The sequence below is a fragment of the Osmerus mordax genome, chromosome 24 (assembly GCF_038355195.1).
Source record: "Osmerus mordax isolate fOsmMor3 chromosome 24, fOsmMor3.pri, whole genome shotgun sequence".
In the NCBI taxonomy this organism is placed as follows: domain Eukaryota; kingdom Metazoa; phylum Chordata; class Actinopteri; order Osmeriformes; family Osmeridae; genus Osmerus; species Osmerus mordax.
Genome location: NC_090073.1, coordinates 2,248,804 through 2,274,596, shown reverse-complemented (window position 1 = coordinate 2,274,596; position 25,793 = coordinate 2,248,804). Strand labels below are relative to the sequence as shown.

The 25,793-nt window shown below is 45.2% G+C and overlaps 1 protein-coding gene across 2 annotated transcripts; it reads left to right on the top strand.

Annotated features, from left to right (window-relative positions):
* Nucleotides 1-635: 635 nt before the first annotated feature.
* loxl2b (lysyl oxidase-like 2b) lies at nucleotides 636-24,739 on the top strand. 2 transcript variants are annotated; one of them, XR_010874774.1, is made up of 14 exons: nucleotides 636-984; nucleotides 1,605-1,780; nucleotides 9,849-10,060; nucleotides 12,519-12,735; nucleotides 13,910-14,093; nucleotides 15,647-15,798; nucleotides 16,613-16,780; nucleotides 18,821-18,986; nucleotides 19,457-19,697; nucleotides 22,136-22,251; nucleotides 22,749-22,885; nucleotides 23,064-23,175; nucleotides 23,276-23,633; nucleotides 24,065-24,739. XR_010874774.1 is itself a non-coding variant. In XM_067228114.1 (13 exons), exons 1-13 carry the CDS (start codon nucleotides 636-638, stop codon nucleotides 23,344-23,346), a joined length of 2,301 nt encoding a protein of 766 aa, XP_067084215.1. In that variant the 3' UTR covers nucleotides 23,347-24,739. The 2 variants fall into 2 exon arrangements, 1 of the variants encoding a protein (XP_067084215.1); XM_067228114.1 differs by having other exon boundaries at nucleotides 23,276-24,739.
* The last annotated feature ends 1,054 nt before the right edge of the window (nucleotides 24,740-25,793 follow it).

The following is a 25,793-nucleotide window of genomic DNA, read 5'->3' as shown; positions in this document are numbered from 1 at the left end:
ACCCGACTCAATGTTCTCATGTGGCCGATATGAAAGCCAGAACAGGCTACGAACACACGCTTCAGTGAATCTAGAGAAGTACTGCTATACCGTAGAAGGACACATACCATCTGATTGAAGCTGCTCAGCGCACGGCAGACTATGTTCATATTGTCAAATGAAATCATAGAAATCATTAGGTCACCACTCTGTCTTTTTCTTGAGAGTGTAGTGAGGATCAGAGATATGGTCGAATTGCAGCTTGAACATTCTAAAGGTTCTAAGGGATATGTTGGAGCAGAGGTGACTGAGATAGTCATTATTTTGCTAAATGAATGTGTCATTACATTGTACCCATAAACGACTAAAGTGTGCTTAAGACCCCTTGAATTCAGGGTTTTGTGTAACTTTATAAGTTTGTTATTCCAGTAAACAAATAGTCTGTTAAAGACAATTTGTGCAGAAATGCTGTCTCTTGAGTTTAACTAGTTTTGGACTTCGTAAACCTAACAAAAAAAAACGGTCTTCCCATAAAAACCCTGAAGAAGTAACCCTGCAAGTAGCAGAGGAATTTTAATAAGTAGACTTCTCTCTTCCTGATGTGTGCTCTCCAGGAGATACAACCCAGTGCCAGCTGTCCTCTAAGCTGCCCCATCATGCAAACCTCCTGGTCGCTACCCTGCTGCCTAGCCGCCCTACTTGGCCTGCTAGCTCCCTGCCTCGGCCAGTATGAGCACCTTGGCTACCCGCTCGGCTACCCAGACCCGGAGCAGGAGCTGTACTCTGCCCCAGAGCTGCCCCCTGACACACCCAGGATCCAGCTCCGTCTGGCAGGGGACAAACGCAAGCACAACGAGGGACGCGTGGAGGTGTTTTACGATGGCGAGTGGGGCACAGTCTGTGATGACGACTTCTCCATCCACGCTGCCCAGGTGGTGTGTCGAGAGATGGGTTACTTGGAAGCCATTTCCTGGTCCCCATCCTCCAAATATGGAAAAGGAGAGGGTAAGATGGATTGTCTATTAAATCAAAATTCATAATATATGTGCCATATAGTAAATTGGCTGACTTGTTCCCTCAGCCTAATTATATATTATCATTTATGATCTGGAAATTGTTACGATTTATATTCCGCAGGTGCAATTTTGCAATGACTGACAAGGTGTTTAAGATGAATTCTCTAAGCTCTGACTCATTCCCTTCAAGAAGTTGTTCAGAAGAAGTAGTTGTAGAGTATTCAGATGCAGTAGAGATGTCGTGGTCAGGGTCAGTTGTGGGTGGGGTTGTTATGGTTAGTTGGGGATGGGTTTGTTGTGGTCAGGGTCAGTAGTGATTGGGGTTGTTGTGGTTGTGGTAGTGGTAAGGGTCAGTTGGGGGTGGGGTTTTAGTGGGGAGGGTTAATTGGGGGTGGGAGTTTTAGTAGTTAGGGTCGGTTATGGATGGGGTTGTAGTGGTTAGGATTAGTTGTGTGTGAGGTTGTAGTTAAGGTTTATTGTGCCACCTGCTAATCCTCTGAGTCCTCGGTCTTCTAGGACTTGTGATTGTCTGCATGTCTCAGATGGGGACTTCTCCAAATGGAGTTTCAGATGTTTCCACATTGTGCTGAGAACTTCTCTTTGTTCCAGGGCGCATTTGGTTTGACAATGTCCACTGCTCTGGGAAAGAGAAGACCCTGGCACTCTGTTCATCCAATGGGATAGGAGTATCCGACTGCAAGCACACAGAGGATGTGGGCGTGGTCTGCAGTGACAAAAGGATTCCGGGATTTAAGTTCATCAACACCTTGACTAACAATGTGGAGGTAAACTTGATTCCCCTCTTTTAACGGTACACCCTTGCTTTTGAGTTTGGATTTCTGTTAGTTGTGATTGTCAATTGACATCTTGACTTTAAAGACAGCCGAAGATGTCTTAGGTCTTTATTGTGAACACCTCACCAGATAAACCCAGCGGTCTCTTTTATGCGTTAAGCAGGCATATTGACATTCCATTAACAATCATTCTTGTAGTCTCATAATCAGTGTTGGGGGAACGCGTTATGTAATATAACGCGTTACATAATATTATTACTTAACTGAGTAACAACGTAATATAACGCGTTACTTTTTGACATTGAGTAATATTATTACGGTTACTTATTTAAGTAACTTGCGTTACTTGTCCAAGTTACTGCATGAATTCAACAAAGGACTTAAATAGCCTTATAAATACAGATTGTTGCCTAAACGACCCTTCCAGTAGCCTAATGTTTGCCTTTGATTCACGCTGCAGGCAAACACAACAGCAATCATGGCCGCAGAACATGTTACGTTTTCGGGGTGGAAATATTCACAGTATTTCGCTTTCATTGAAGATATTGGAAAAAACTTTCAAGTGAAATGCAAACTGTGCCCCAACAAAATATGATCTACTGCCAAAAACAGCACTTAAAACTTCTCGAAAGAGAAACTAAGCTGGAAGCTAGCGAAAAATCCACTTTAAACCATAAGAAAGATGGCGACCTGTTTCCACAACTCGCTACTAAAAGTAATAGTAAAAGCAGAGTGCAAATTATACAATGACAATCGGGGGGTCAACTTCTTCTCCAGGGCGTAAAGTAATATTTACGATTACAGGTAAGAACGATATATAAATGTATCGACCCCCCCGACCTGTTGTTTTGACCTCTTTTGGGCGGGTCCAAGTCTTAATTAGGGGGGTCACACCCCCCCTAATTCCCACACTGAGTACAATTAATATAATAAGTAATGATATTACTTTGTACAGAAAGTAATATGTAACTTAATCACACTACTCTTACTGAACAATAACTTTTTTGAGTAACTTCCCCCAACACTGCTCATAATTATACCACCGTTCCTTATCTTCATTAGAGATTCTAATGAAAACATATTTTTGTATTAGAAGCAGCTGTTTAAAGACTGCCAGTGTACCCCTCCAGGCACTGTGTGCTGAACCACTTGTGTGTCCAACCACACAAAATGTCCAAATAGCCTGCAGTTGAAGTCTGCCAGTGAGAGTGAGGCTAACTGGGAGCTGTGAGGCGTCACACTCATAACTCAGTTCCCTCGCTGTGTTCTTGAAGGCTTCAGTGAGCACCACATAGTGGGCCATCCAATCAGCCTGGGGGTAGCAGTCACCACAGGCAGCATGTTATCTTACTGCTCTCTGCAGACCTCATGTCCACATTCCAGTGCTGTGAGGGAGCTGTTGAACAGGGATTTCTAGGAGAGGTTTTGCTCAGATGAAATAGTACGTTTTCCAAAGGCCTCTCAAAACATGTCACGGCAAAGTTAAAAGCTGATAAGAGGTTGACGGCTTTTGACTCCTTGGATCAGGGTGACTTTGGTTAATATATCCTAGCCCAGCTGAACGTGTAATAAAACTTCACCCATTTTTCTCAGAATATACCTTAGAAAGTACTCAGTGTGTGGGTCTAGAATCCAAATGGCAGCTAGTTATGTGCAATGGCAATGGAAATGATGCCTCCGTCCCACTTCCTCTAGTGAGGTTCAAAAAAGACAAAAGGTGGAGATTCCAGTCCTCCAGAGAGCCGGAGAGGTCTAGACGTCTGGAGGCAGCTTCTCTCATGTCTCCAGCTGGGACACTTACTAAGAAAAACTCAACTTTTCCATCTTCTAACAGGGGACATGTGGGCTCCGCCGAAGTACTGTAAAACACAGCCAGACACGTGTGCACACACACACACGTGCACACTCGCAGCCCTCTACTGCAGACCCCGCTTTATCATCTGGAAGTGGTACAGGGGTTAGTCACCGTGGCAGATCTTGGCGGGTGTGTGGGGGCGTGGGGGGGTGGGGTGGCTATGACGACAGACTGGTGTGGTTTCTGTGGAGGACAACAACAAGGACAGCACCTGGGTACTCGATGAGGGGTGGGGGATTAGGTCATTCGACATCTGCTCCATTTTTAGAGCCCCTCTTGCCCTTTCACAGTTTGGTACGTACACGTGGCGATGACTTTAGAACTATACCTGGCCACTCAACCCAAATGTTATAGTTGTGAGTTAAGAGAGAGGTGCGACTCGAACACTGACACTCACGTGTCATCGACCTTTGGTTTCGGAGGCTATTTTGAACACATTCCTCTGGGATGGGAATGTCTTTGTCCTCTTGGCAACTAAAATGGAGATATTGTATTTTTAAGACATGTTTTGTACACACCTCCCAGATTTCTACTCTAAATTGGATTAGTGCTATGAGAGTGATATGAGGGTTAAATAGAACTGATAACATGAGGGTTAAATACAGGTTGAATATAACTGGAATATAATGCTTCTTTGTGTTTGAACTGAACAAGTTGTTTCTTTGTGGTCGGTGGAGTTTATGGGTTTGTATGGTTTCCAGCTCACTCAGCTGGACAGTCAACAGGAGAGAAAGACAACAAGCTGTCTCCAGTCATATCTTATTTAAGGCATTTCTGAGCCTTGGGCAATATGTTTTCATGTATTTTTACTATTCTGTCATTGGCTGAGAGTGAGCGTGTCCTCCTATAACCTTTTAGCTTGTTGGTAAAGGCAGGCTAACTAGAGAGAGCCCAAAAGTGAATTTCTATATTTTTTTGTAGAGGTCTGACTAGTGGTCAAGCACATTCATTACATTCCACTTTAAACCAAACTCAACATGGAAAATTCCTCAGTGTTTATGAAATGTTTCTGGCAACACGTACAGGTCAACCTTCTCACATGTGCATCAATGCAAGATCTGTATTCACGTTCATGTGCTCTGATGCTTTGAAGTTTCGTGAATAACGTTCTCAGATGTATGCCTGTCAACATTTCATCAAAAGAAACACCCTTAGAGCTGAAGTTGAATTTGGGTTGTCGAAAATCCATACTGGAATTAACATTAGAATCCATATTAGCCATGAAGGAGGATTTATATTAGTATTTTGAATGGATAAACAAGATAGAACACTGCTTTATTTGGAACCAGGGCACATTGTACAACTTACAGGCCTCAGAGGAAACTTTGTTTGTCTCTGACATTTCTCAGATATATCTCCATTATCTCTCTCACAGATGTCATGCTTTGACAGGTAAAAGGTGAGCTATTGTATGTCTCTCTCTCTGTCTGTCCCACTCCCTTATCTCTCTGTACACTCTCTTCCACTTTCTCTTATGTATACCACCCTGGTAGGTCCCTATACCTCCACCCTGGTAGGTCCCTATACCTCCACAACATCATAACATTGCGTCTTGAACCTCGACCCTTTTGCTCATACACCCATAATAGTTAGTTCAAAATGTCGATATTGTTGAAAAGATTATTGGTGCCACATTCTTTACGGCAGAGCTGACCAGAGACGTGCATACTGTTGGATGGCAACCATAGCTCTGCTGTTGTTACCTTGTAATGAATGATAGTTCAGTCAGTGTGATACATATTTCACTGAGCAGATCATCAGAATAGGACATAGTCAGGGCCATGGGACATACTAAATATTTCTCTGGCATCCTAAGTAGTATGTTGTTTGGGTATTGCGATGTAGGGGCAGTTTAATCTTTAACATAGTTCACAAATGTGACAGGTGCTGGTGTTTTGGTCCGCATATGGGTCATGGTAATTTTACAGATCATGACAGAGCGGATTGTAAGCTTTCCGATGATGTTATGATGTATCATACGTACCTTATATTGCCCGCCTTGCCTGATAAAAGAAGCTCTGCCTTTTACGCTGCCTCAAATATACTTTTTCTGGGGGGGGTTGTGTCCACACAGAGATTCCTGGCATTTTAGTAATACAATTTTTTTTTTTATACATTTGTACAAACTTCTTCAAAACTCAAACTTTTGTTTGATGAGAATAAAAGAAAGTGGTAAATCTAACAACATAAAATGTTATATATTTTTCGTCCCAGCGCAATTTGTTGATTGCCGACTTTTTTACCAGCACTTGTAACAAATGGTCAAAACACAAAAATGACCATACATTTGAGCCATCAAATAAATGAAGCAAACGTGGTTACCGGTGTTGAATTTGTACATACATTTTTCATCCACCCTGGGTGGGTCAGACCCACTATGTTGCCATGCTGGTGCTACTTGCCATGGCAACACCAACCTGATTGGTTTTCGCTTTGAAAAGTCATTAGGGCCCATGTCATTTGGTCAGGATTTTTAATTGGACTCAAACTATTTCATTAACTTCTCACACAACTGATAGATTGTGAGGCGAAACAGCAGTTCACTCCCCAGGGCACAGCCTTCCCAACTGAACTCACACAGACTTGCTCATACATGGCTTGCTGTTGAGATGGAAGAGCTGTACAAGAAACAATTGTATTATTTAGCTTTGAGCTACCTCAAGTGTAGCAACTTGTGTAGTTGACATCTGTTTTGAATTTGTCGACTACGGTTGTCTTTATGTCTTTAAAGGAGCTAGGGCAAGTAACAAACACAGTGATGCTGAACTCTTGTCATGCTCTGCCTCACTATAAACACTATTTCAGGAAAGAGATAATCATCAATTTGTGTTGTGGGCTTGCAGGATAAACAGCACCCAAACAAGGCTGGTCAGGACCAGAACACGTGTTCTTGAAGCACAAGGCGTGGTAACCAGGGAACAAAGATGTCAACAAAGATTTCCCAACAAATTTACTGAACAAAGTAACTACTCATAAACCAATGTGTTAGAAAACGTATTTGCAGTGGGAAAATCTCTCTGTCACTCATTTCCCAGGTTTCAAGAGTATTTCTGCCCAGAATGCTGTTCCATTTTTATATTGGAACCATGTTGCAGGCTTTGTTTTGCAGGCTAAGACACATGATAGGCTTGTGGTCTGGATGAGATTTGAGTTCACCCCTTGGCCTGAGATTATGAAATGGACTGCAGTCTAAGAGGTGAACACACACACACATACACACAACCTCTAGTTTGTTATGAGACCGTTTTTTTACACAGCATAAAACAGCAGTTGTGAAACCTTGTGGGATAAAACAAAGGAATAATTCGATGGATCTTCTTTAATGATTCTGTTGAGGTCTGTATGAATTAGTTAGCTCTAAATCATAATGACAAGACACTAGAAAATGACAGGTTAAGGCCATGGCAGGGATATCTTGTTGAAATATACATTTTACCCTCTACTGTTGAGAATGATACTCAGTCTCGTTTGAGTCCAAGTGAACACATTGAAAACAAAATCCTCATCTGCTTCTAATAAGCCCAGTGAACATTTCTGTGTACCAAGAGTTTACAAGAGTCAGAATACATTGAATACACCATGGTTCACCATAACCACATTCATGGTTCTAGTATCAGGGAGAATATATAGGTGAAGCTCTTCTAGACGAGATAAACGAAACGAGTTAAAAGAAAAATAAGTTGGGAGTCCATCCTCTTTTGTTGGGTATTTCGAATGGAAGTCGGAAGTTGCAAAAGCACTGCACCACACTCCAATTCAAGACTGAGAGGTTCAAGGCTGCTTTCACCACGACGCAAATGATCTCATCGTCTGCAGTTTTGAGTAAAGCGCCCCGTATTCTGACGGTAGCTACGCAGCTGATTAATGATTGATTAATGACTGCAGGGCTGTTCCACGGTGTCCTCCATAGGAAGCAATGGGTTTACCACGGTACCAATGAACCCTGTCGGGGAGGCCTCAGTGTCTCAGTCGAGACAGTGGGGGCTTGATTTCTCCCTCACTCAACCTTTCCAGAGAGAAGCATCATCATCCCACTAATGACTTTTCCGTCTGCTTCTACCTTCCTCCCGGGCAGCCGAGACCCCCCCCCTCTCCGCTCCGCCCCCTCTCCAGGCCCCCCCCCCCCGGGTCTCTCCGCCGTCTCCCTGGTCGGGCCACCCCGCCTCCACCCCCTGCGCAGTCCCTCCCACTGCCCTCTCTGCCCCCTCCCCAGGCCCCCCCATCTCCAGGCCTCCCCTCCTCCTCCGCCACCTACTTAGGCCGTTCCCCCCCCCCCCCGCCACCGCCCCCGCCCCCACCCTCCCCAGGGTGGCCACCAAACAAGCCACATGTGTTAGACAAATCTCTCCGTGTTTCGTGTTTTCTGCTCCAACCGTCATATTCCGACAGACCTCAAAAGGCCTGTGTGTTCCTGAGATGAAAACGCCAAACAGGAAAGAAACGCTGGAGGGGTTACGAACCCATAGCTGAGAGGGAGGGCAGGAGTACGACAAGCAGTGAAACAACTTCTAGCTATCGTGACGCACATACAAACAAATGATGGGGGAAAATCTTCAATATTTTGGTGTGTGGCGTCTGCAAGTGGAGGGGAAAGACTCATGGAACTCTACTCATAAACACTCTTGAAGGTTTTTGGCAGTAGTATTGTTGGTCTTGTCCTCAGTCTGCCTGTAAGAAAAGATAGTCATACACAAACATGTATTATCACTGTAATTGAAACTTTAAGGCATTTAGTGGGTTTGTTATGGGAGATTCTTGAGTTGATCTTTATATCCAGTGGTGAGTATTGGGTAACTGTCATCTGAAATGTTTAATTGAGGTTTAAGGCAATGTTGTCAGCTGTGGCCAGTTGTTATGTTGTTGGAACAAGTATTCAGTAAAGTATTATTACTTCAAGCAAGTATTCAGAAAGATCTGCTGGGGATGATTGTTTTTCAACAATTTCGACAAACATGACACACCTTACAGTTTTTGAGACTGATTTGATTCTAAGTGTATGTCTGCCATCAGTCAACACATACACATTCATCTTCATGCCCTGTCATTTGAACACCCACCTCATTTTTTATCTGAAATATTCAGAATCCCTTCTCAGATCAACTGGTTTCTGTGGTTGTCTATGGGGAATCATAGTCAAGGACACTCCTTTTTGTTGCTCTGCTGTGATCTGTCCGTTCCTTTAGCCATTTTAGGACATTTTTTTTTATTGGCTCGGACGTTGTGCTCTTACTTCCAACATTAGACTAGAGTTGTTTACTACACGTCTTACCCAGTCCATCTGCTGAGCATAGCTCACCCACCCCTCCACCTCCAGTTCAACAGCCAGTCAGTCATAGTTGGCTCTGTCACATAGCACAGGAATGTAGGGGTTATTCTACCGAGAGAGAAGCTTTTTATTGAAATACCCGGAAGAATCACGGCAGAAGTCTTCTAACTCTTCATGGACACCGACCAACAAAAGAGGTTGTATTTCAATATAGTATTGATCTCATCTTGCTTGGTCAGGTTTGGAGAAGAGATAAGATCAGGAAATATACCATAAGACATCTGCACAGATTCTCTCCCCTCCACAAAGGAAGTACAGCACCTATGGACTTTTCCAAAGTGTTACCTTTGCACTTTTTCCTTCCTACCAGAACTTTTCCATGGGACACCCACTGCAGTAAAACATGTTGTCTTTGTTGCCATGGTCACCCTTTGATGCTTGCTGTTCAACAACCAGGCAGTTGTGGCACAGGCTGTGCCGTTGGGATGAAAAAGGTGATGGGTTGTAAAATAAGTTTTACCAGCAAATGCACACTAAGTATCTCCTTCAGGGTTGGAGTGAAAGGGGGTTTGGGACAGTAGTGTGTGTGTGTGTGTGTGGGGGGGGGGGGAACGTGGGAACGTGGGTAGGTATTTTTTGCTGAGATTAAGAATCAGGTTATGAATTTATAACTGTCCACCATGACATTTCATATAGTGACACAAACACACAGAGATTCCTGTCTTTAGACAGTGCCCGTTGGTGGTAAACGTGTGCATATTTATTTGGCGATAACCATGGCTCCATGTCTTAGTGCAGCTCAACATGGCGAACCGAATGTGTTCATGTATTTATATTTACAGTATTAGTCGCAAAACCGATTTGAAGAGGGATTTGACCGTGTAATCTCTTGGCCCACAGTCAAACAGTCTAACAGGAACGTGTGTGTTTCTGGACAGAGTCTGAACATCCAGGTGGAGGACGTGCGTATCCGCGCCATTCTGTCCTCCTACCGGAAGCGCGTGCCGGTGACGGAGGGCTACGTGGAGGTGAAGGACGGGGGGAAATGGAAGCAGATCTGCGATGCCGACTGGACCCAGCTGAACAGCAGAGTCATCTGTGGCATGTTTGGCTTCCCTGGGGAGAGGAAGTACAATGCCAGAGTCTACAAGTGAGTATGGGAGGGAAGGAAATGGTCCTAATATGAAACTGCAAACACGTAAGGGAGGGTTTTTTTCTTCTTCTTCTTCTCACTCATGTACATTTACGTTGAAATGCTTTTCTCCGATAGTTCTCAATTGCAGTATTATGCTTGCCTTATGAAATTGAACTTTTCCTTTATTGGAGGTTCCACAGTTGTAAAGAATCTTGGAAAGAACCTCCAATGTGTTCGTGGTAGTAACTCTGGTAGAGATGTCTCGTTGAATTATATGTGTGTATATATTTCACATTGAGTCTCATTTGGCTCGGTCACATCAAGCCATGGAGTAAGCCTTGAGGAAAAGAGAGCAATTCATCACGCATAGTTAGTTACTCTTCCCGGGGTGAGATAGACAAGCCCATACCATATTTCAGCCCAGATCTATTCTCTGGGATATTTAGATACATGAAGCCTCCTTGACTCTTGAACGTACTAAAGGTTGTCAACTTCCAAATTTGTATGAAATTGAAACCAAGTGGCTGGTCACATATCCACGATGAGTACAGTCCAGATGTTATATTCAGTCCACCAGGGCTTTGATCATTTGGATTTGATCTTTTATCTGAGGATAACATAGATCTTTACCCGTGGCCACTGCTTTTTTTGGTTGGAATTTACAGCAGTGTATGGAACAGTAAAACTCTTTTGCACTGCCAGCTTTATGTTAGTACACTCTCTTAAGATTCAAGCAGCCCCCTTCTTCAAGCAGCTTCCGTTGTATATAATATCCAAGATCGATTCACATTCCTCACAGTAGTCGTAATGGCATACCAGCTGCGGAGGGGATCTCAATCTTATTTACATGTGGAAACCTGTGCTGAATTAGCCAGCCAGCGGTTAATTAATCACCGCATACCCCTTTGCAGTTCCTCCAGAGTTGAAATGAACCTTGAGTTGACTGTCGGTTTCCTCTGCTCGGGTAACCACAGAAGAGTCAGTCTCCTAAGTTTCCAGCTACGTGTCTGCCTGCACTCACTTGAAACCCCGTAAAGCGTGCAGTCTCTGTTTTATAAGGCTGGTTTTGGACTTTGGCACGGCTCTTCTGTTCTGAGGCTTCTGGCTTCCTCTCCGCTCTGAGGCTTCTGTGTGCCCTGCAATTTAAACTCAGGTCAGACCCTGAATCTGTATACAGGCATGTCAGTCAGGTGTCTATGTGACTTCAGTGTGCAACGTGTTTGATTCAGAAGGGGCTGTTCCGTGCTTGGTGTAGCTTACATAAGACCAGCACGTTTGCAAATGTGAAGATTCTACTTTTCATCTCTCTCTCTCTGTCAAACCTCCACTCATCCTAATGCAATAGCTTCCACTGTATAACATCCAGTTAGCAACATTCCTAAACCTGGTCCCAAATGAAAAGCAAAGGTTTGCCCGTTTCTGTCTAATTTGCTTTCATACACACATCAGACATGGGCTATTGTAACGCCAGAGCCCTCTGCAGCTGGTAATTGGCTGCCGCGCTCGGCGTCCCCAGAATATTAGGACAATCGGCTGCACCTGTGTCTCGTTTAGGGTTTTAGTATTTAAGTGTCTGTTTGTGTGTTGTCCGGTGCAAAGTCTTTATCTTGTTTCTAGTTCAGGCCGAGCCTTGTTAAAATCTGTGTCCTGTTCCTGACCTTGGCTAGTTTTCATATTCTCCGTTTTGGATCACCTAGGTATTGCCCTGTCTACCCGTGTACTGATCATTGCCTGTCTGACCGTTCTAATTAAATCTGCGCTTGGACCCAACCCTGTCTGGTATTCCTTACAGCTATAAAGACAGAACATGCTGTTCTTCGCATGAGGATCATCAGAGAACAGAGAGTGTTGTTATTAAAGTGGAGAGGAAGAGATTAACACCCCTGCAGAGACTGAAAGACGGCAATTATCTCATGTGGACCTGAAGAAAGCACGTGCGAGAACACATTTGTAACATGCTACCTTACTGACCTTACCTGACCTTACCTCATGCCAGCTTGCTTTGTATTCTGAAATTCTCATCTCAAGTCTCATTATATATTTGGGATATACTGTACATTAAACGTAGTTGACTCATCGTTGACAATGGGTACCAGTTTGTTGTGAAAGTAAATAGTGCAGTATCTGTTTGAATGAAAAAAGAAAGAAAACGATCAGCAGAGCTACAGGCTCCCAAATGTAAAAATGTTGACATATTGTTGGCATCAGTATCCTCAAGTGGCCAGCAATGTTGTTTTCGAGACACAGACTGAATTGGTTAGATGGACGTTAAATGAGGCTTGGCTACAGTTAATGCAGTTTTACAGCATTAAAACTGCTGTAACTTTTGGCATATCACAGTGTACCTTATATTTGTGCCTTTGAATATGTTCAGAATCCCCTGTATCGTATACTGTACCATGCAACCAACCTTCACCACAAACAGCTGTAGCTAGCAGCATTATCCCGATCTGATTTCGTGTGTTGTTCACAGGATGTTCGCTCGCAGGAGGAAGCCCAACTACTGGGACTTCTCGGTGAACTGCACGGGGAACGAGGCCCACCTGTCTAGTTGCAAGCTGGGCCATGCTCAGCTGAAGAAGCCCAACGGCACGTGTGGAGGAAGCATGCCTGTGGTTGTGAGCTGTGTCCCGGGCAGAGCCTTCGCCCCAACTCCCATGACAGGCTTCAGGAAGGCTTTCAGACAGGAGGTAGGAACCGTGGCAACGCAGAGCCGTCTTCCCTAAGCCTGTCTTGAGAAGGAGTTCCGAGGCGGGTTGCACGGGGTCCCGAAGACTTCGAAGACTTTAGAGGACATCTGGGGAACACATTGAAGACTCCAAAGCTTTGATATAGCGTTGAGATCCATGAGAGATGTTTTAGGAATAAATGTAATTGAAGTACCACTAGCGTTCAGTCCCCAGCAGTTTTGTCAGCCCAGATGTAGATGGATGCAGTGCGTGTTTGTTGTTGTATGATTCACTGCCGGAGGACTGGGGGGAGGGAGAATGGATGGCAGCCCAGTGGAAACAGCTTGTGGGAACGATTGCGGACGGTCATGTCGATGATCTCATCCTGTAGAAACTGGCCATGCTGCGCCCTGATCCTCGTCACGTTCCACAGTGCAGCGTCAGGTCGGGGCTTTAGTCACCCAGGGTGGCGTCCACATCACAAATTCTCTCCAAACGTGCCTCATGCCTTCACGAGTAAAAAACTATTTATGACAGTTTGATGAGAACATACTTCCCTAAGGGGAAAATCTGACTTCCTATAATTATGAAGTCTAAAACATTGCATTGGTAAATGGAAACGACTTTCACTGTGGTGCCAGCATAGTGTGGGCACCCTAATACTCTCGTCCAGGTTCGTGTTGGGATTCTGTTGTGTTGTCCATAAAGCACCACTTGTACTGCAAGCAATCCAGTCTGCATAATCTGTCTGTAATTAGTCATGGAAGTTATTTTGATAATGTGCCCACTTGTAAAATGAAACCCTTCCTATTTGCCCAAACCTTTATGGTGAGTAGCAGTTAACTGCCAAGTGAGTATGGAGCCACCTAGTCTGGAACCTCACTCACCGTCTTCTGCTAGGCCTGTGGGCAGGAAATGGAAAGCTGGTATGTAATATTAAACCAGCAGATCCTTGTCTCACTGGAATCAAACATACAGCTGTTACAGCTCATGTATAGCTCATGTATAGCTCTGTGGTAGAGCATCGGACTATGCAGAGTTCGCGAGTTTAATTCCCCCTTCTGTACGTCGCCTTGGATAAAAAACGGTGGCTGCTAAACACTGGATACATAGGATTGGATCTAATGGACCATAAAGGCATCCTCCCTGTTTCGTATTCTATATCCGTCTGCATCTCTCTCCTTCGTCCCTGCAGCAACCGTTGGTGCGTCTCCGTGGCGGGGCCATTGTGGGGGAGGGCCGGGTGGAGGTGCTGAAGAACGGCGAGTGGGGCACAATCTGCGACGACAACTGGAGCCTGCTCTCTGCCACGGTGGTGTGTAGGGAGCTGGGCTTTGGGACTGCCAAGGAGGCCCTGTCTGGTGGCCGGCTGGGGCAAGGTAGGACACCCATCCCTGACTCAGCGATATGACAGTTTGCAAGGTCTATTCGACTCAGGGGCTGAAGGCGGCAGACTGCGGTTTGAGACCTACGTGTCAAGTAGTGTTCAAAATTCCTCAGCAGTGCGAGGCAGGCAATGTCGTGGCATAGACAGTCCCAAAGGCCTTAGGCACTTCAGTAACTGCTTCATTACAAGCTCTGTAGGGAAGGAAAAATGTTTCCTTCTTGTAAGTGAAGAGTAATCAAAGGACGTACACCATCCAGAGTAGCAACACAAGCATTTCTCTTATTGAAGGGATATTAAATATGTGGATATTATGTTTGTACATTTGTACAATTGAAAATATATTTTTTTTAAGAAATTGAAGGAAAAAGAAACATGGCATGACAAAAGCATATTGTTTGGATGTGCAGTACATCTGCTCACCAAATGTGGCTGGAGGTAAATCCCTCAGAGGTCTCCTAGGAGGTAATACTATCTCCCTTGTCCTCTCAGCCCACTAACTCTGTCCTGGACAGCATGAACTCAACGAACTGCTGGCCATAGATATTAGGACATTCAGATGCACCATGTCAACTTAGCCTTGGCTCTCCCCTTTCATAGCATTTGAGTCACAAAGACTCAAACTATCTCCAGAGTCAATTCATAGCTCAAATGCTCCTCGGCTCTGAACTGGTAGAAAAACATGAACAATAATGCACCAAATGAAGGGAAAACTAATGGATAACTAATGTTCTGCGAAGCTTGTTTTAGCCTGTGAGGATGTTTTTTATTGAGCAGTTCTCCCAGTGACAGCCTCCATTCCTACAAGATTTACAGCCTGACGGAGGACCTTCCCCCCGGACCTTACCTGCAGGTTATTAAGGGGTTGTCAGGGAGGTTTTTAAAGCAAGTTAACAGTGATGGATCCCCCTGCGGAAATAACTGGAGGGTTCGACAGAACTCCCTTCTGCTGAGACATTCTGAAGGAAGAGGTGCCTTGTAAAATGGTGCTCCCTGTAACGTACACTTACAACAGTTTGAACTCTAACAACTTACTTATGGCTCTATGCTGGAGAGAAAAATAAGCACTTTCCACACTCATGGCACTTTGAACATTGGAGAGGCATGGAGCAGGAAGTCTGGAGCATCGTTTTGGGGAAGAAAACATTATGACCTGATTTACTGTCAATCGGAGATCTCTCCCTGTAACTTTGTGTTCCGGGAAGAGAAGTGCTCGTCTCACGGAGAGATGAGAAGTACAACCATAAAGCATTAGGACTTCATCCAGGGCTGAAACGGAACAGACACATCTTGGCATGCATTGTTATCCATCTTGAATATTTACAGCTTTGGCTGATTCAGCCCTCAAAGAAAATTCCATAAATGTTACGGATTCAAAAGATTCTGTGACTTTACTACTATGAAGTTCCAGTATTCATGCATCTTGTCTGTGTGTGGGTCTGTGTGACTGTGTGTGTGTATATGTGTGTGTGGGTGACTGTGTGTGTTTTTGTGTGCGTGTGTATCTATGTGTGTGTGTGTGTTGCTGTCTGTTTGTGTGTTCTTCAGGGATGGGCCCGGTTCATATGAACGAGGTGTTGTGCTCGGGCTTTGAGAAGTCCATCACTGAGTGTTTCTTCAACAAGGAGTCTCTGGGCTGCAGTCATGAAGAGGACGCAGCAGTCAGGTGTAATGTCCCCGCCATGGGCTTCCAGGAGAGGGTGAGGACCTCACACCTTCTCCCCCCTGCCCCACTCTTTCTCCTCCTCCTTTACCTTCTACTCCTACTCCAACTTCAGCTCCTTCTCCACTCTCCCTACCTTCTCCACCATCTCCTTCTTCTCTGCCGACGCCTCTCCTTCCTCTTCCACTTTATCGTCTATCTACACAACACTTTGTCTCCTCCTCCACCTTCTCCTCCTCCGCCTTTCTCCACATTCTCCTCCGACTCCGCCTCCTCCTCCTCCGTCTCCACCTTCACCTACGCCTCCTTTCCCTCCTCCACCTCCTTCACCTTCCTCTTCTCCTTCTCCACCTTGTCATTCGCCTCCTTCTCCTTTTCCACCTGCCCTTTCCACCGTGCTCTCTTTCTCCACCTCCTCCTTCTCCACCTCTACCTCCTTCTCCGCCTCTACCTCCTCCACCTCCTCCTTCTCCACCTCTACCTCCTCCTCCTTCTCCGCCTCTACCTCCTCCACCTCCTCCTTCTCCGCCTCTACCTCCTCCAACTTCTCCGTCTTCGCGTTCTCCTTCTCATGCTCTGCCTTCATCTCCTGCACCACATTCTCCCTTCACCTCCTTCTCCGTCTCCTCCACCTTCTACCTTCTAAACCTTCACCTCATTCTCCACCTTCTCAAGCATACGGTCACTCTCTCTGCCCTTAACAGGCTTCCTTGTAGAAATAATGTGCAATTATACTTTCTCTTAAACCTTCATCTTTGAATCAGCCAGTATTCCAGTTGCAGTCTCCCATTCACACTCAAACAGTGTTTCCAGAAGACCAGTCCGAACACGTCTGTCCCTCTTCCCTGCAGCTGCGTCTGGGCGGTGGGAGGAACCCGTTCGAGGGGCGTGTGGAGGTGCTGGTGGAGAGGAACGGCTCCCTGGTGTGGGGCACGGTCTGCAGCGAGGGCTGGGGCACCATGGAGGCCATGGTGGTGTGTCGTCAGTTGGGCCTGGGCTTCGCCAGTAACGCCTTCCAGGTGAGGGGGGCTCGGACCGTGGGGATGGGAGGGAGGGGTACAGACGTTGCAGGGCTCACTGTACATCTGCTTGCCCATTCCCTAACACCCTTCAGTGGAAGATGGCATCCCACTGCCCTCTTCTGTTCCTCTTCCAGTTTCTTCCTCCTCTCTCCCCTCTACCCCTCTTCTTTAAGAATCAAACATTAAAAGCAGTGTGATCTCTGGACCCCCCAAAAAAGAGAAGACCATCCTCGGTTCATGTTTTGCCCGTGTATACAGTACATATTTACGTCCATGGGTCTTTCATGTTTTCGATCCAAGCAGGGCTTTCTTCACCTTCACACGACGAGGATTAAAGGGACAACTGCTGTCTTCGTGGCTTCTTCCTCGCCTCTCTCTTCTTCCTCGCCTCTCTCTTCTTCCTCGCCTCTCTCTTCTTCCTCGCCTCTCTGTTCTTCCTCGTGTCTCTTCTCTCCCTTCGAGGGTCAAGTGCAATTCCAACACATCATTCATCTCTGCCCAGCTGTCGAAGGGTGGATCTTTTGAATACTGAAGTACACTTCATATGTAGCCTATTAGGTGTAGCTTCATTTAAGCTTGTTGCAACTTCCTACCTGAGTTTAGTAGCGTTATGGGAAGTCTCAGCCGTGAAAAGAATGGAGGTAAGATTCGGGCGCAGATATGGCGTGGACGAGAGCAATTTGTACCGCTGTGACATTGCTTACGTTTCTATGAGTGTATACAAAGTGCAGAGTGGGGAATAGAGTGAAACTGGAAGTGGTGATTGGGTATTGGAACAAACACCTCAGGGATTCAGTCTCAGTGAGAGAGCTACAGATGCTAGGAAGTGCTACTTGGGCCATGATTAACTGTGTTAGCTGTCTGCATTGATTCAGTGCCACTCTGACGGAGCTTTGGTCCAAAGCAACTCTGTCAGTGCTTTAGTGTTGATTGAAGGTGCCTCAAAGACGATGTGTTTTTCTGATGTTTATTTTGACTTACTGCCAACATCACACTCTCCTATGGGAGATCTATGAACTTTGGGGAGTGGTGTCAGATTGGATGGAAGCTTTTTGTGTGGGTTGAAGTGATTGGCCTATTTCAGAAAAAGAAGCTTCTGTTCTTACACACGACTTGGTGTAACGTTTTTTGTTCAAACCCATTCAGAGTAGAAACCTCTCAGGTTTCTTTCCCCAACCTTGTCTTTTACATCACTCTTGTATTTTTACAGAACTAAACCAGCAGTTTCCCTAATATTACCTACTTGAGGTATGAAATACTGTATGTGTCTGTATGTGTGGTTGCCAGGGGTGTTGCCCCCGCCCCCCGGTAGTTACAGGCCCTTTCTAAACAGCAACACCTGGGAGGCATTAAGCAGAACAGACCCTCTTCAAGAAACGGAGTAGGCATTTGTAGTTTTAAGGGGAGTTTAAAGGGCTGTTTGATAACAGGAATAGTGATGTGTGTGTGTGTGGGGGGGGGGGGGGTCACATTGACGACTTTGGAAAATGTCTGTAAACTGTGGAATGGAATGACGTACTTGCAGAAGGGAGATTTAAGAGTGGAAATTGTAATGTAGGGATTTAGTGTTATTGTAGGCTGTCTAGTTCACCATCTCCCTGTGACAGTAAACTGCTGTCTGTCCTGGATAGCAAAATATTAGAAGACTCGAAACCAAATATTTAGTATCAAGTTTCTTTGTGATCATTTTAGTATTTCCGGTATACATATTCTTGTGACTTGAGTGGAAACAGAAAGTAAACACTACAGATGTGATGTGCCTGATGGATAGTTTTAGACGCAAAGGTTATGTAATAGATATTACATTTAAAAAAAGTTGCTTTAGGTTTTGGTAGGTTTGGTAAATTATAGTGTTAATGAGCAGGGTGCGCTCTCTTGTGTTCAGTGCAGTGAACTGTCTGGCTTTCTCCTCTGCGACAGTCTGGCACATCAACACTGTCCTTTCACTAATCTTCTTACAATAAAACGGAAGCTGTCCTAGAAAGAAACACGGGAGGTATAACTGTGTGTGTGTGTGTTTGTTGTGTGTCTCCCCAGGAGACTTGGTACTGGTCAGGGGAGGTGAGCGCTGATGCTGTGGTGATGACGGGGGTGCGCTGCTCTGGTACGGAGATGTCCCTGTCCCACTGTCTGCACCACGGAGCACACCTGACCTGCCCCAGAGGAGGGGGCCGCAACGCTGCCGGGGTCTCCTGCTCTGAGAGTAAGACCCACCCTCCTGTCTCCCCCTCCTCTCTCCCCTCCCCTCTCACCCTCCTCTCTCCCTCTCCCCTCCCCTCTCGCCGTCCTCTCTCCCTCTCCCCCTCCCCTCTCCCCCTCGTCTCTCCTCTCTCCCCTCCCCTCTCCCCCTCCTCTCTCCCTCTCCCCCTCCTCTCTCCCCGTCCTCTCTCCTCTCTCCCCTCTCCCCCTCCCCTCTCCCCCTCCTCTCTCCTCTCTCCCCTCCCCTCTCCCCCTCCTCTCTCCCTCTCCCCCTCCTCTCTCCCCCTCCTCTCTCCTCTCTCCCCCTCCCCTCTCCCCCTCCTCTCTCCCCTCCCCTCTCCCCCTCCCTTCTCCCCTTTCCCCTTCCCCTCTCCTTCTTCCTCTCCTCTCTCCTTTCATTTCTTGGCGACACGGTATCCATAACAGCCTTGCCCCCCTCCTGCGCCCCTCCCGTCCCCCCCTCCCATCCCCCAGCTGCCCCAGACTTGGTGCTGAACCCCCAGGTGGTGGAGCAGACTACCTACATGGAGGACCGGCCCATGTTCATGCTGCAGTGTGCCTACGAGGAGAACTGCCTGGCCGGCACCTCCACCGAGGTGCCGGCCAACTCCTACCGCCGACTCCTCCGCTTCTCCTCGCAGATCCACAACAACGGCCAGTCCGACTTCAGACCCAAGGCTGGCCGCCACTCTTGGGTGTGGCACGATTGCCACAGGTGAGCGCCGAATCCTGGTGTGTGAACTGTTTTCGAGGTGCTTGGAAGGAGAGGCACGATAGTTGGCTTGTTTCCATGAACCTCTTCTCTGAGCGTTTCAACTTGTGACACTGGATATCAATGTTCAATATTATTCCGTAGTTACATACAGTTAGGTCCATAAGTATTTGGACATTGACACAATTTTCAGCATTTTGGCTCTGTATACCACCACAATGGATTTGAAATGAAACAATCAAGATGTGCTTTAAGTGCAGACTTTCAGCTTTAATTTCAGGGTATTTACATCCAAATCAGGTGAACGGTGTAGGAATTACAACACATTTTATATGTGCCCCCCCCCCTTTTTAAGGGACCAAAAATAATTGGACAAACTAACATAATCATAAATCTAATTGTCACTTTTAATACTTGGTTGCAAATTCTTTGCAGTCAATGACAGCCTGAAGTCTGGAACCCATAGACATCACCAGACGCTGGGTTTCGTCCCTGGTGATGCTCTGCCAGGCCTCTACTGCAACTGTCTTCAGTTCCTGCTTGTTCTTGGGGCATTTTCCCTTCAGTTTTGTCTTTAGCAAGTGAAATGCATGCTCAATTGGATTTAGGTCAGGTGATTGACTTGGCCATTGCAGAACATTCCACTTCTTTGCCTTAAAAAACTCTTTGGTTGCTTTCGCAGTATGCTTCGGGTCATTGTCCATCTGCACTGTGAAGCGCCGTCCTATGAGTTCTGAAGCATTTGGCTGAATCTGAGCAGATAATATTGCCCGAAACACTTCAGAATTCATCCTACTGCTTTTGTCAGCAGTCACATCATCGATAAATACAAGGGAACCAGTTCCATTGGCAGCCATACATGCCCACGCCATAACACTACCTCCACCATGCTTCACTGATGAGGTGGTATGCTTTGGATCATGAGCAGTTCCTTCCCTTCTCCATACTCTTCTCTTCCCATCATTCTGGTACAAGTTGATCTTGGTCTCATCTGTCCATAGGATGTTGTTCCAGAACTGTACAGGCTCTTTTAGATGTTTTTTGGCAAACTCTAATCTGGTCTTCCTGTTTTTGAGACTCACCAATGGTTTACATCCTGTGGTGAACCCTCTGTATTTACTCTGGTGAAGTCTTCTCTTAATTGTTGACTTTGACACAGATACGCCTACCTCCTGGAGAGTGTTCTTGATCTGGCCAACTGTTGTGAAGGGGTTTTTCTTCACCAGGGAAAGAATTCTTCTGTCATCCACCACAGTTGTTTTCCGTGGTCTTCCGGGTCTTTTGGTGTTGCTGAGCTCACCAGTGCGTTCTTTCTTTTTAAGAATGTACCAAACAGTTGATTTGGCTACACCTAATGTTTTTGCTATCTCTCTGATAGGTTTGTTTTGATTTTTCAGCCTAACGATGGCTTGCTTCACTGATGGTGACAGCTCTTTGGACTTCATATTGAGAGTTGACAGCAACAGATTCCAAATACAAATACCATACTTGAAATGAACTCTAGACCTTTTATCTGCTCCTTGTCAATGAAATAACGAACTCCCTTTATGAGGGAATAACATACATCTGGACATGGAACAGCTGAGCAGCCAATTGTCCAATTACTTTTGGTCCATTAAAAAGGGGGGGGCCACATATAAAATGTATTGTAATTCCTACACCGTTCACCTGATTTGGATGTAAATACCCTGAAATTAAAGCTGAAAGTCTGCACTTAAAGCACATCTTGATTGTTTCATTTCAAATCCATTGTGGTGGTATACAGAGCCAAAATGCTGAAAATTGTGTCAATGTCCAAATACTTATGGACCTAACTGTAACTGCTATAATTCGTAGTTATAATAGGTTCACTCATGGTTCTTCCCTGAAGGGAAAGGGCTTTTGTCTTGGAGTCAGCAGAAAGAAGCAACTTTCTGAACTCTCAAGAAGAATCCCTCTTCACTGCAATTTTCCATTCCATACGTTCTCTGCCTTGTAATTGACCATGGAGACTGGAGCTACGAGAAGGCCTAGATTTTTGTGGTTGCACCATTGGACGAATGGAGCTGTGCTGGCAGCTTTGCACACTCAGCCGCTTTACACACATCAAACTGTGAGCAGTTCTCGTCAGGGCCGAACCCTGGCAGCATTTAGCCCAGCCCTCAAGCATACAGACCCATCTCCAGGAGACCTGTGGGTTTGCACTGCACCTTGAAGGGCTGAACATATACTATTTTGGGAGATGTGCTGTAATGTCTATTTTTTCTCTCTCTCTCTCTCTCTCTCTCTCTCTCTCTCTCTCTCTCTCTCTCTCTCTCTCTCTCTCTCTCTCTCTCTCTCTCTCTCTCTCTCTCTCTCTCCTCTCTCTCTGTGTGTCTCAATGTCTCTCTCTCTCTCCCTGTGTGTCTCAATGTCTCTCCCTCTCTTTCTTTTCTCTCTCTCTGTCTCTCCTCTCTCTTCAGACATTACCACAGCATGGAGGTGTTTACTCACTATGATCTGCTCAGTCTCAACGGCACAAAAGTGGCAGAGGGGCACAAAGCCAGTTTCTGTCTGGAGGACTCGGAGTGCGACGAGGGTGAGAATAACTTGTATTTACAAAGCTATAATAGGTAACATAACATGTATTTAAATATCACATACACCACCGCCGCTTCTCGTCTGAAGTTCCGTGCTTTCCTCCAGCTCGAGTTTGACTGACTTTTTCCACAAAATAAGTCACGGAGAAAGTGCTGCCTCGCCAAAGGCGATGGGCAGGAACATGATTGCTGAATTGAATTGACGTTCAACTGGCACTGAGCTGCCTGTCTTGCTAAACTATCAGCTAAACTATTACATGTTATGTAAGCTCATTATCTTACAAAACATGTTTATATGGGGGGAAAAAAACTTTTTTTTTTACTGACAAACCTTACCTATTGTATCTCTGTGTATTATAGCTTGAACTAAATAGAGCGCTTTACTTTGTCTTCAAACATAACTGAATATGTATGACGTGGTATCAAGCATTTTAATCGTTTTTTTCCACAATCAGTCATCAGTTGATCAAACGGCTTCACTATGGGTTATAACCAGGTATCGAGAAGCGATACGAGTGTGCCAACTTCGGAGAGCAAGGGATCACGGTGGGATGCTGGGATACCTACAGACATGACATCGACTGCCAGTGGGTCGACATCACAGACATCAAGCCTGGGGACTACATCTTCCAGGTCACCTCCCTGGTTTCCCTAACCTCTGTCTTTTCTACATTTGTAGTTCTTCACTTTTTGTCCTGCTGTGTTCCTTGGGGATCCAGATGGGCTCCAAGGATGCTGAAGTTCCGATGTGTGTTTATCTTAGTGTAGGAGAGTTTGGTTAGGACCCTAAATATTTCGCTGTCCCTTACAGGTGGTTATCAACCCCAACTATGAGGTGGCGGAGTCGGACTACACCAACAACGTCATGAAATGCAGATGTCGATACGACGGCCATCGTGTATGGATGTACAGTTGCCACAACGGTAGGTCATGATGCCAGAAGACGGTATGCTGGTGTGTGCCATCCATGGCTTCACGGGGCCTGTGTTTTGTGGCTTATTCCTCTCCTCTCCCCCTGTCCAGGTGGATCATTAAGCACAGAGACGGAGGACACGTTCCCCGGCCTCCTAAACAACCAGGTGGTCCACCGGTAAATGACCTTGAAGACCACCGAGATCAGATGAACCGCCAGCCATCAGCAGCACCCCCGAGAGATCAAAGCCAAACGCACCCCCAACCACTAAGACACCCCTCAGTGTCTGCCCCTGCAAGCAAGCCTGGGTGAACCCTTTCATCTTCCACCAAGACTGCAGCAGCGCCTATTGAAAATGTCCAGAGGAGAAGCAGTTCTCACCTCTCCCAGCCATCACCTCTGTCACTCGAGTCTCCCACGTGCGGTCGACTCCAGTACTAAAACAGCTTCGTAGCTTCAGATCTCAAGGTGAGATCAAGAGAGAGGTCAAACTTGTTCTCTCTCTTTTCTCCCCCGTCTCCTCTCTCTTTCTTTCCCTCCCCCCGCTACTTGGAGACCGATTGTGCATTAATGATGAAATGTCTCTTGTGGTTCCCCACTGTCTTTAAGGATACATTCAGTGTATCCTTAAAGTACAGTCATCAAAGGGAATCCTGGTGCACTATTCAGAACCACATTTCTAAGATCATTGTACTGAGCTTTGATAACTTTGCAGAATTGTTAGGACAGATACATATTTGGGAACTCTTATTATAATGACCCTATTAATAGCTTATTCAAGATGCTTAAGGATGCAGCAACTAATAGCTGATTAATGCAATTATAGTTCTGAAGTGCTCTCAAATACATTTTTGGTGTATGATTATTTCTTTTTTTTCTTTTTTTTCTTTTAACCATAGAAAATCACAACATTCTAGTGACAACATACTGGTGAGGGAAACAAATGTGGGGATCACACCATCATTAATTATTCTTTTTAGATTTTAAGTCTGACTCTTCATTGTTGTGGTTGACACATTTTCCTTAAGTTATTTTATGGTGTTTTCTCCTGTGCTGGTATCTGTGACCAAATTAGACCAACGTGCCTGAATAGTTCACTTTCATGTTCATTCAAGACTGTGACTGACACTAAGAACTCTGGAGAAGAGTTAGGGTTACTTTTCCACGCAGTGCACTCCTCACCACAACGACTAAGGTAAAGGTAGAACTCCTTTTAAAGTTGCCTCACTGCCTTATTGTGAAAGAAATAAAGCTATTCTTTTTTCCTCTGGACTACTTTCATTCCCAAATCATTTCTTATTTTCCAGCAAACATCTTATTAGTAACTTATTGTTGTGAAAGTCAGGGATTTTGATAGAACTTTGTTCTCTTTAGTTTTTACTTTCATGTGTGTGAGTTTATTTCATTGTTTTTTTTAAATTGGTGCTACATAACTGCCCCCTCTGTTTTATGAGGGCCCGGTTACATTTTGACAGCTGAATGGCAAATGTTACATATTCTAGCAGTATACTTGAATGGAGTGTAAAACAAAAGATGTGCTTTTTGTTAACTATAATAAAGGTCTGAGTTATGAAGCAAACCACCCCTGGCTGTTGTTGTAGTTCTTAGAAATATTGGAGTGAAGATGACCAGGGAACAATCAACATCAAATGCCATCAATATATTTAATGAATCAGGGATCTCATCATGGTAAACCACACTTTCCCTAAATACAGAATAACACACTGTAGTTCAGTTTTGTACTGTTTATATTTGTTGACATCAACTGATTTAAAAAGGATGCATGGATTTGTGATTCCAAAGGTCCAAGGATTCATGGGAGTTTTATCGATGGATTTATACTTGTTTCAGTATGTATCAACAGCTAATCCTGGATATCCAAAATAATTATTTCAATTAAACGATTCCAAGAAGAAACAAATCAAAAGTAAGATGAGTGGTCTTTGACTGCCACCCTCTGGTCAATTAAACACATTACAGCTTTTGTCCAGTTTTCTTTGTGTCCCATGTATTTCTTTCTTGTAGTTTAGCGTAACTATTTTGATTATTCTCTATTTCACTTTCTATGATAAATCGACTGCCCTTGTCAAGTTATATGCTAGAGCAAGGATACATAGCTGTGGGTTAAATACAGCTTGGTGCAGCCAACCCAATCCAGTTGAAAGTACAGTAGACATTCATGATTCATGATGATATATACAGTAGTCCATAAAGGAAGTGATTTACAGTAGTCGTAAATTGCAAGAAGGCTTCAGGCTTGAAGCTGTGAGATACGCCTAATGCCAAGCTTAGTTTGGCCTTAAGTTATACCTAACTGCCGTGAAGGACAGGAGCAGAGTGGAGAACGAGAAAGAAAAGGAGAGGCAAAGAGAGAGAGAGAGAAACATGGGTAGGGTTGGAATTAATCCAGGTTCTATTCCTCTGTGTTTGGACAGTCACTTGTGTTAATGTCAACAAACCTGCATTGCACACCAGAGTAAGACCAGCAGGGCCACTCTCAAGAGTTCTGTTGTTGTTGAGAGAGCTGCGAGGCTTGTCGAGCTAAGACAAATATGCAAGTCTCTGGCAGAAATGCTGCATTTAGGCCAAGTCATGCATGCCCTGGCTGTGAGGCGTGATTCATCCGTG

Bases quoted from the DNA above. Each gene is read 5' to 3' on its own strand.
- loxl2b (XM_067228114.1), top strand. From the start codon at position 636: ATGCAAACCTCCTGGTCGCTACCCTGCTGCCTAGCCGCCCTACTTGGC. The intron at 10,061-12,518 runs GTGAGTATGGGA...TGTTGTTCACAG, and splicing joins TACAATGCCAGAGTCTACAA to GATGTTCGCTCGCAGGAGGA. The intron at 16,781-18,820 runs GTGAGGGGGGCT...GTGTCTCCCCAG, and splicing joins TCGCCAGTAACGCCTTCCAG to GAGACTTGGTACTGGTCAGG.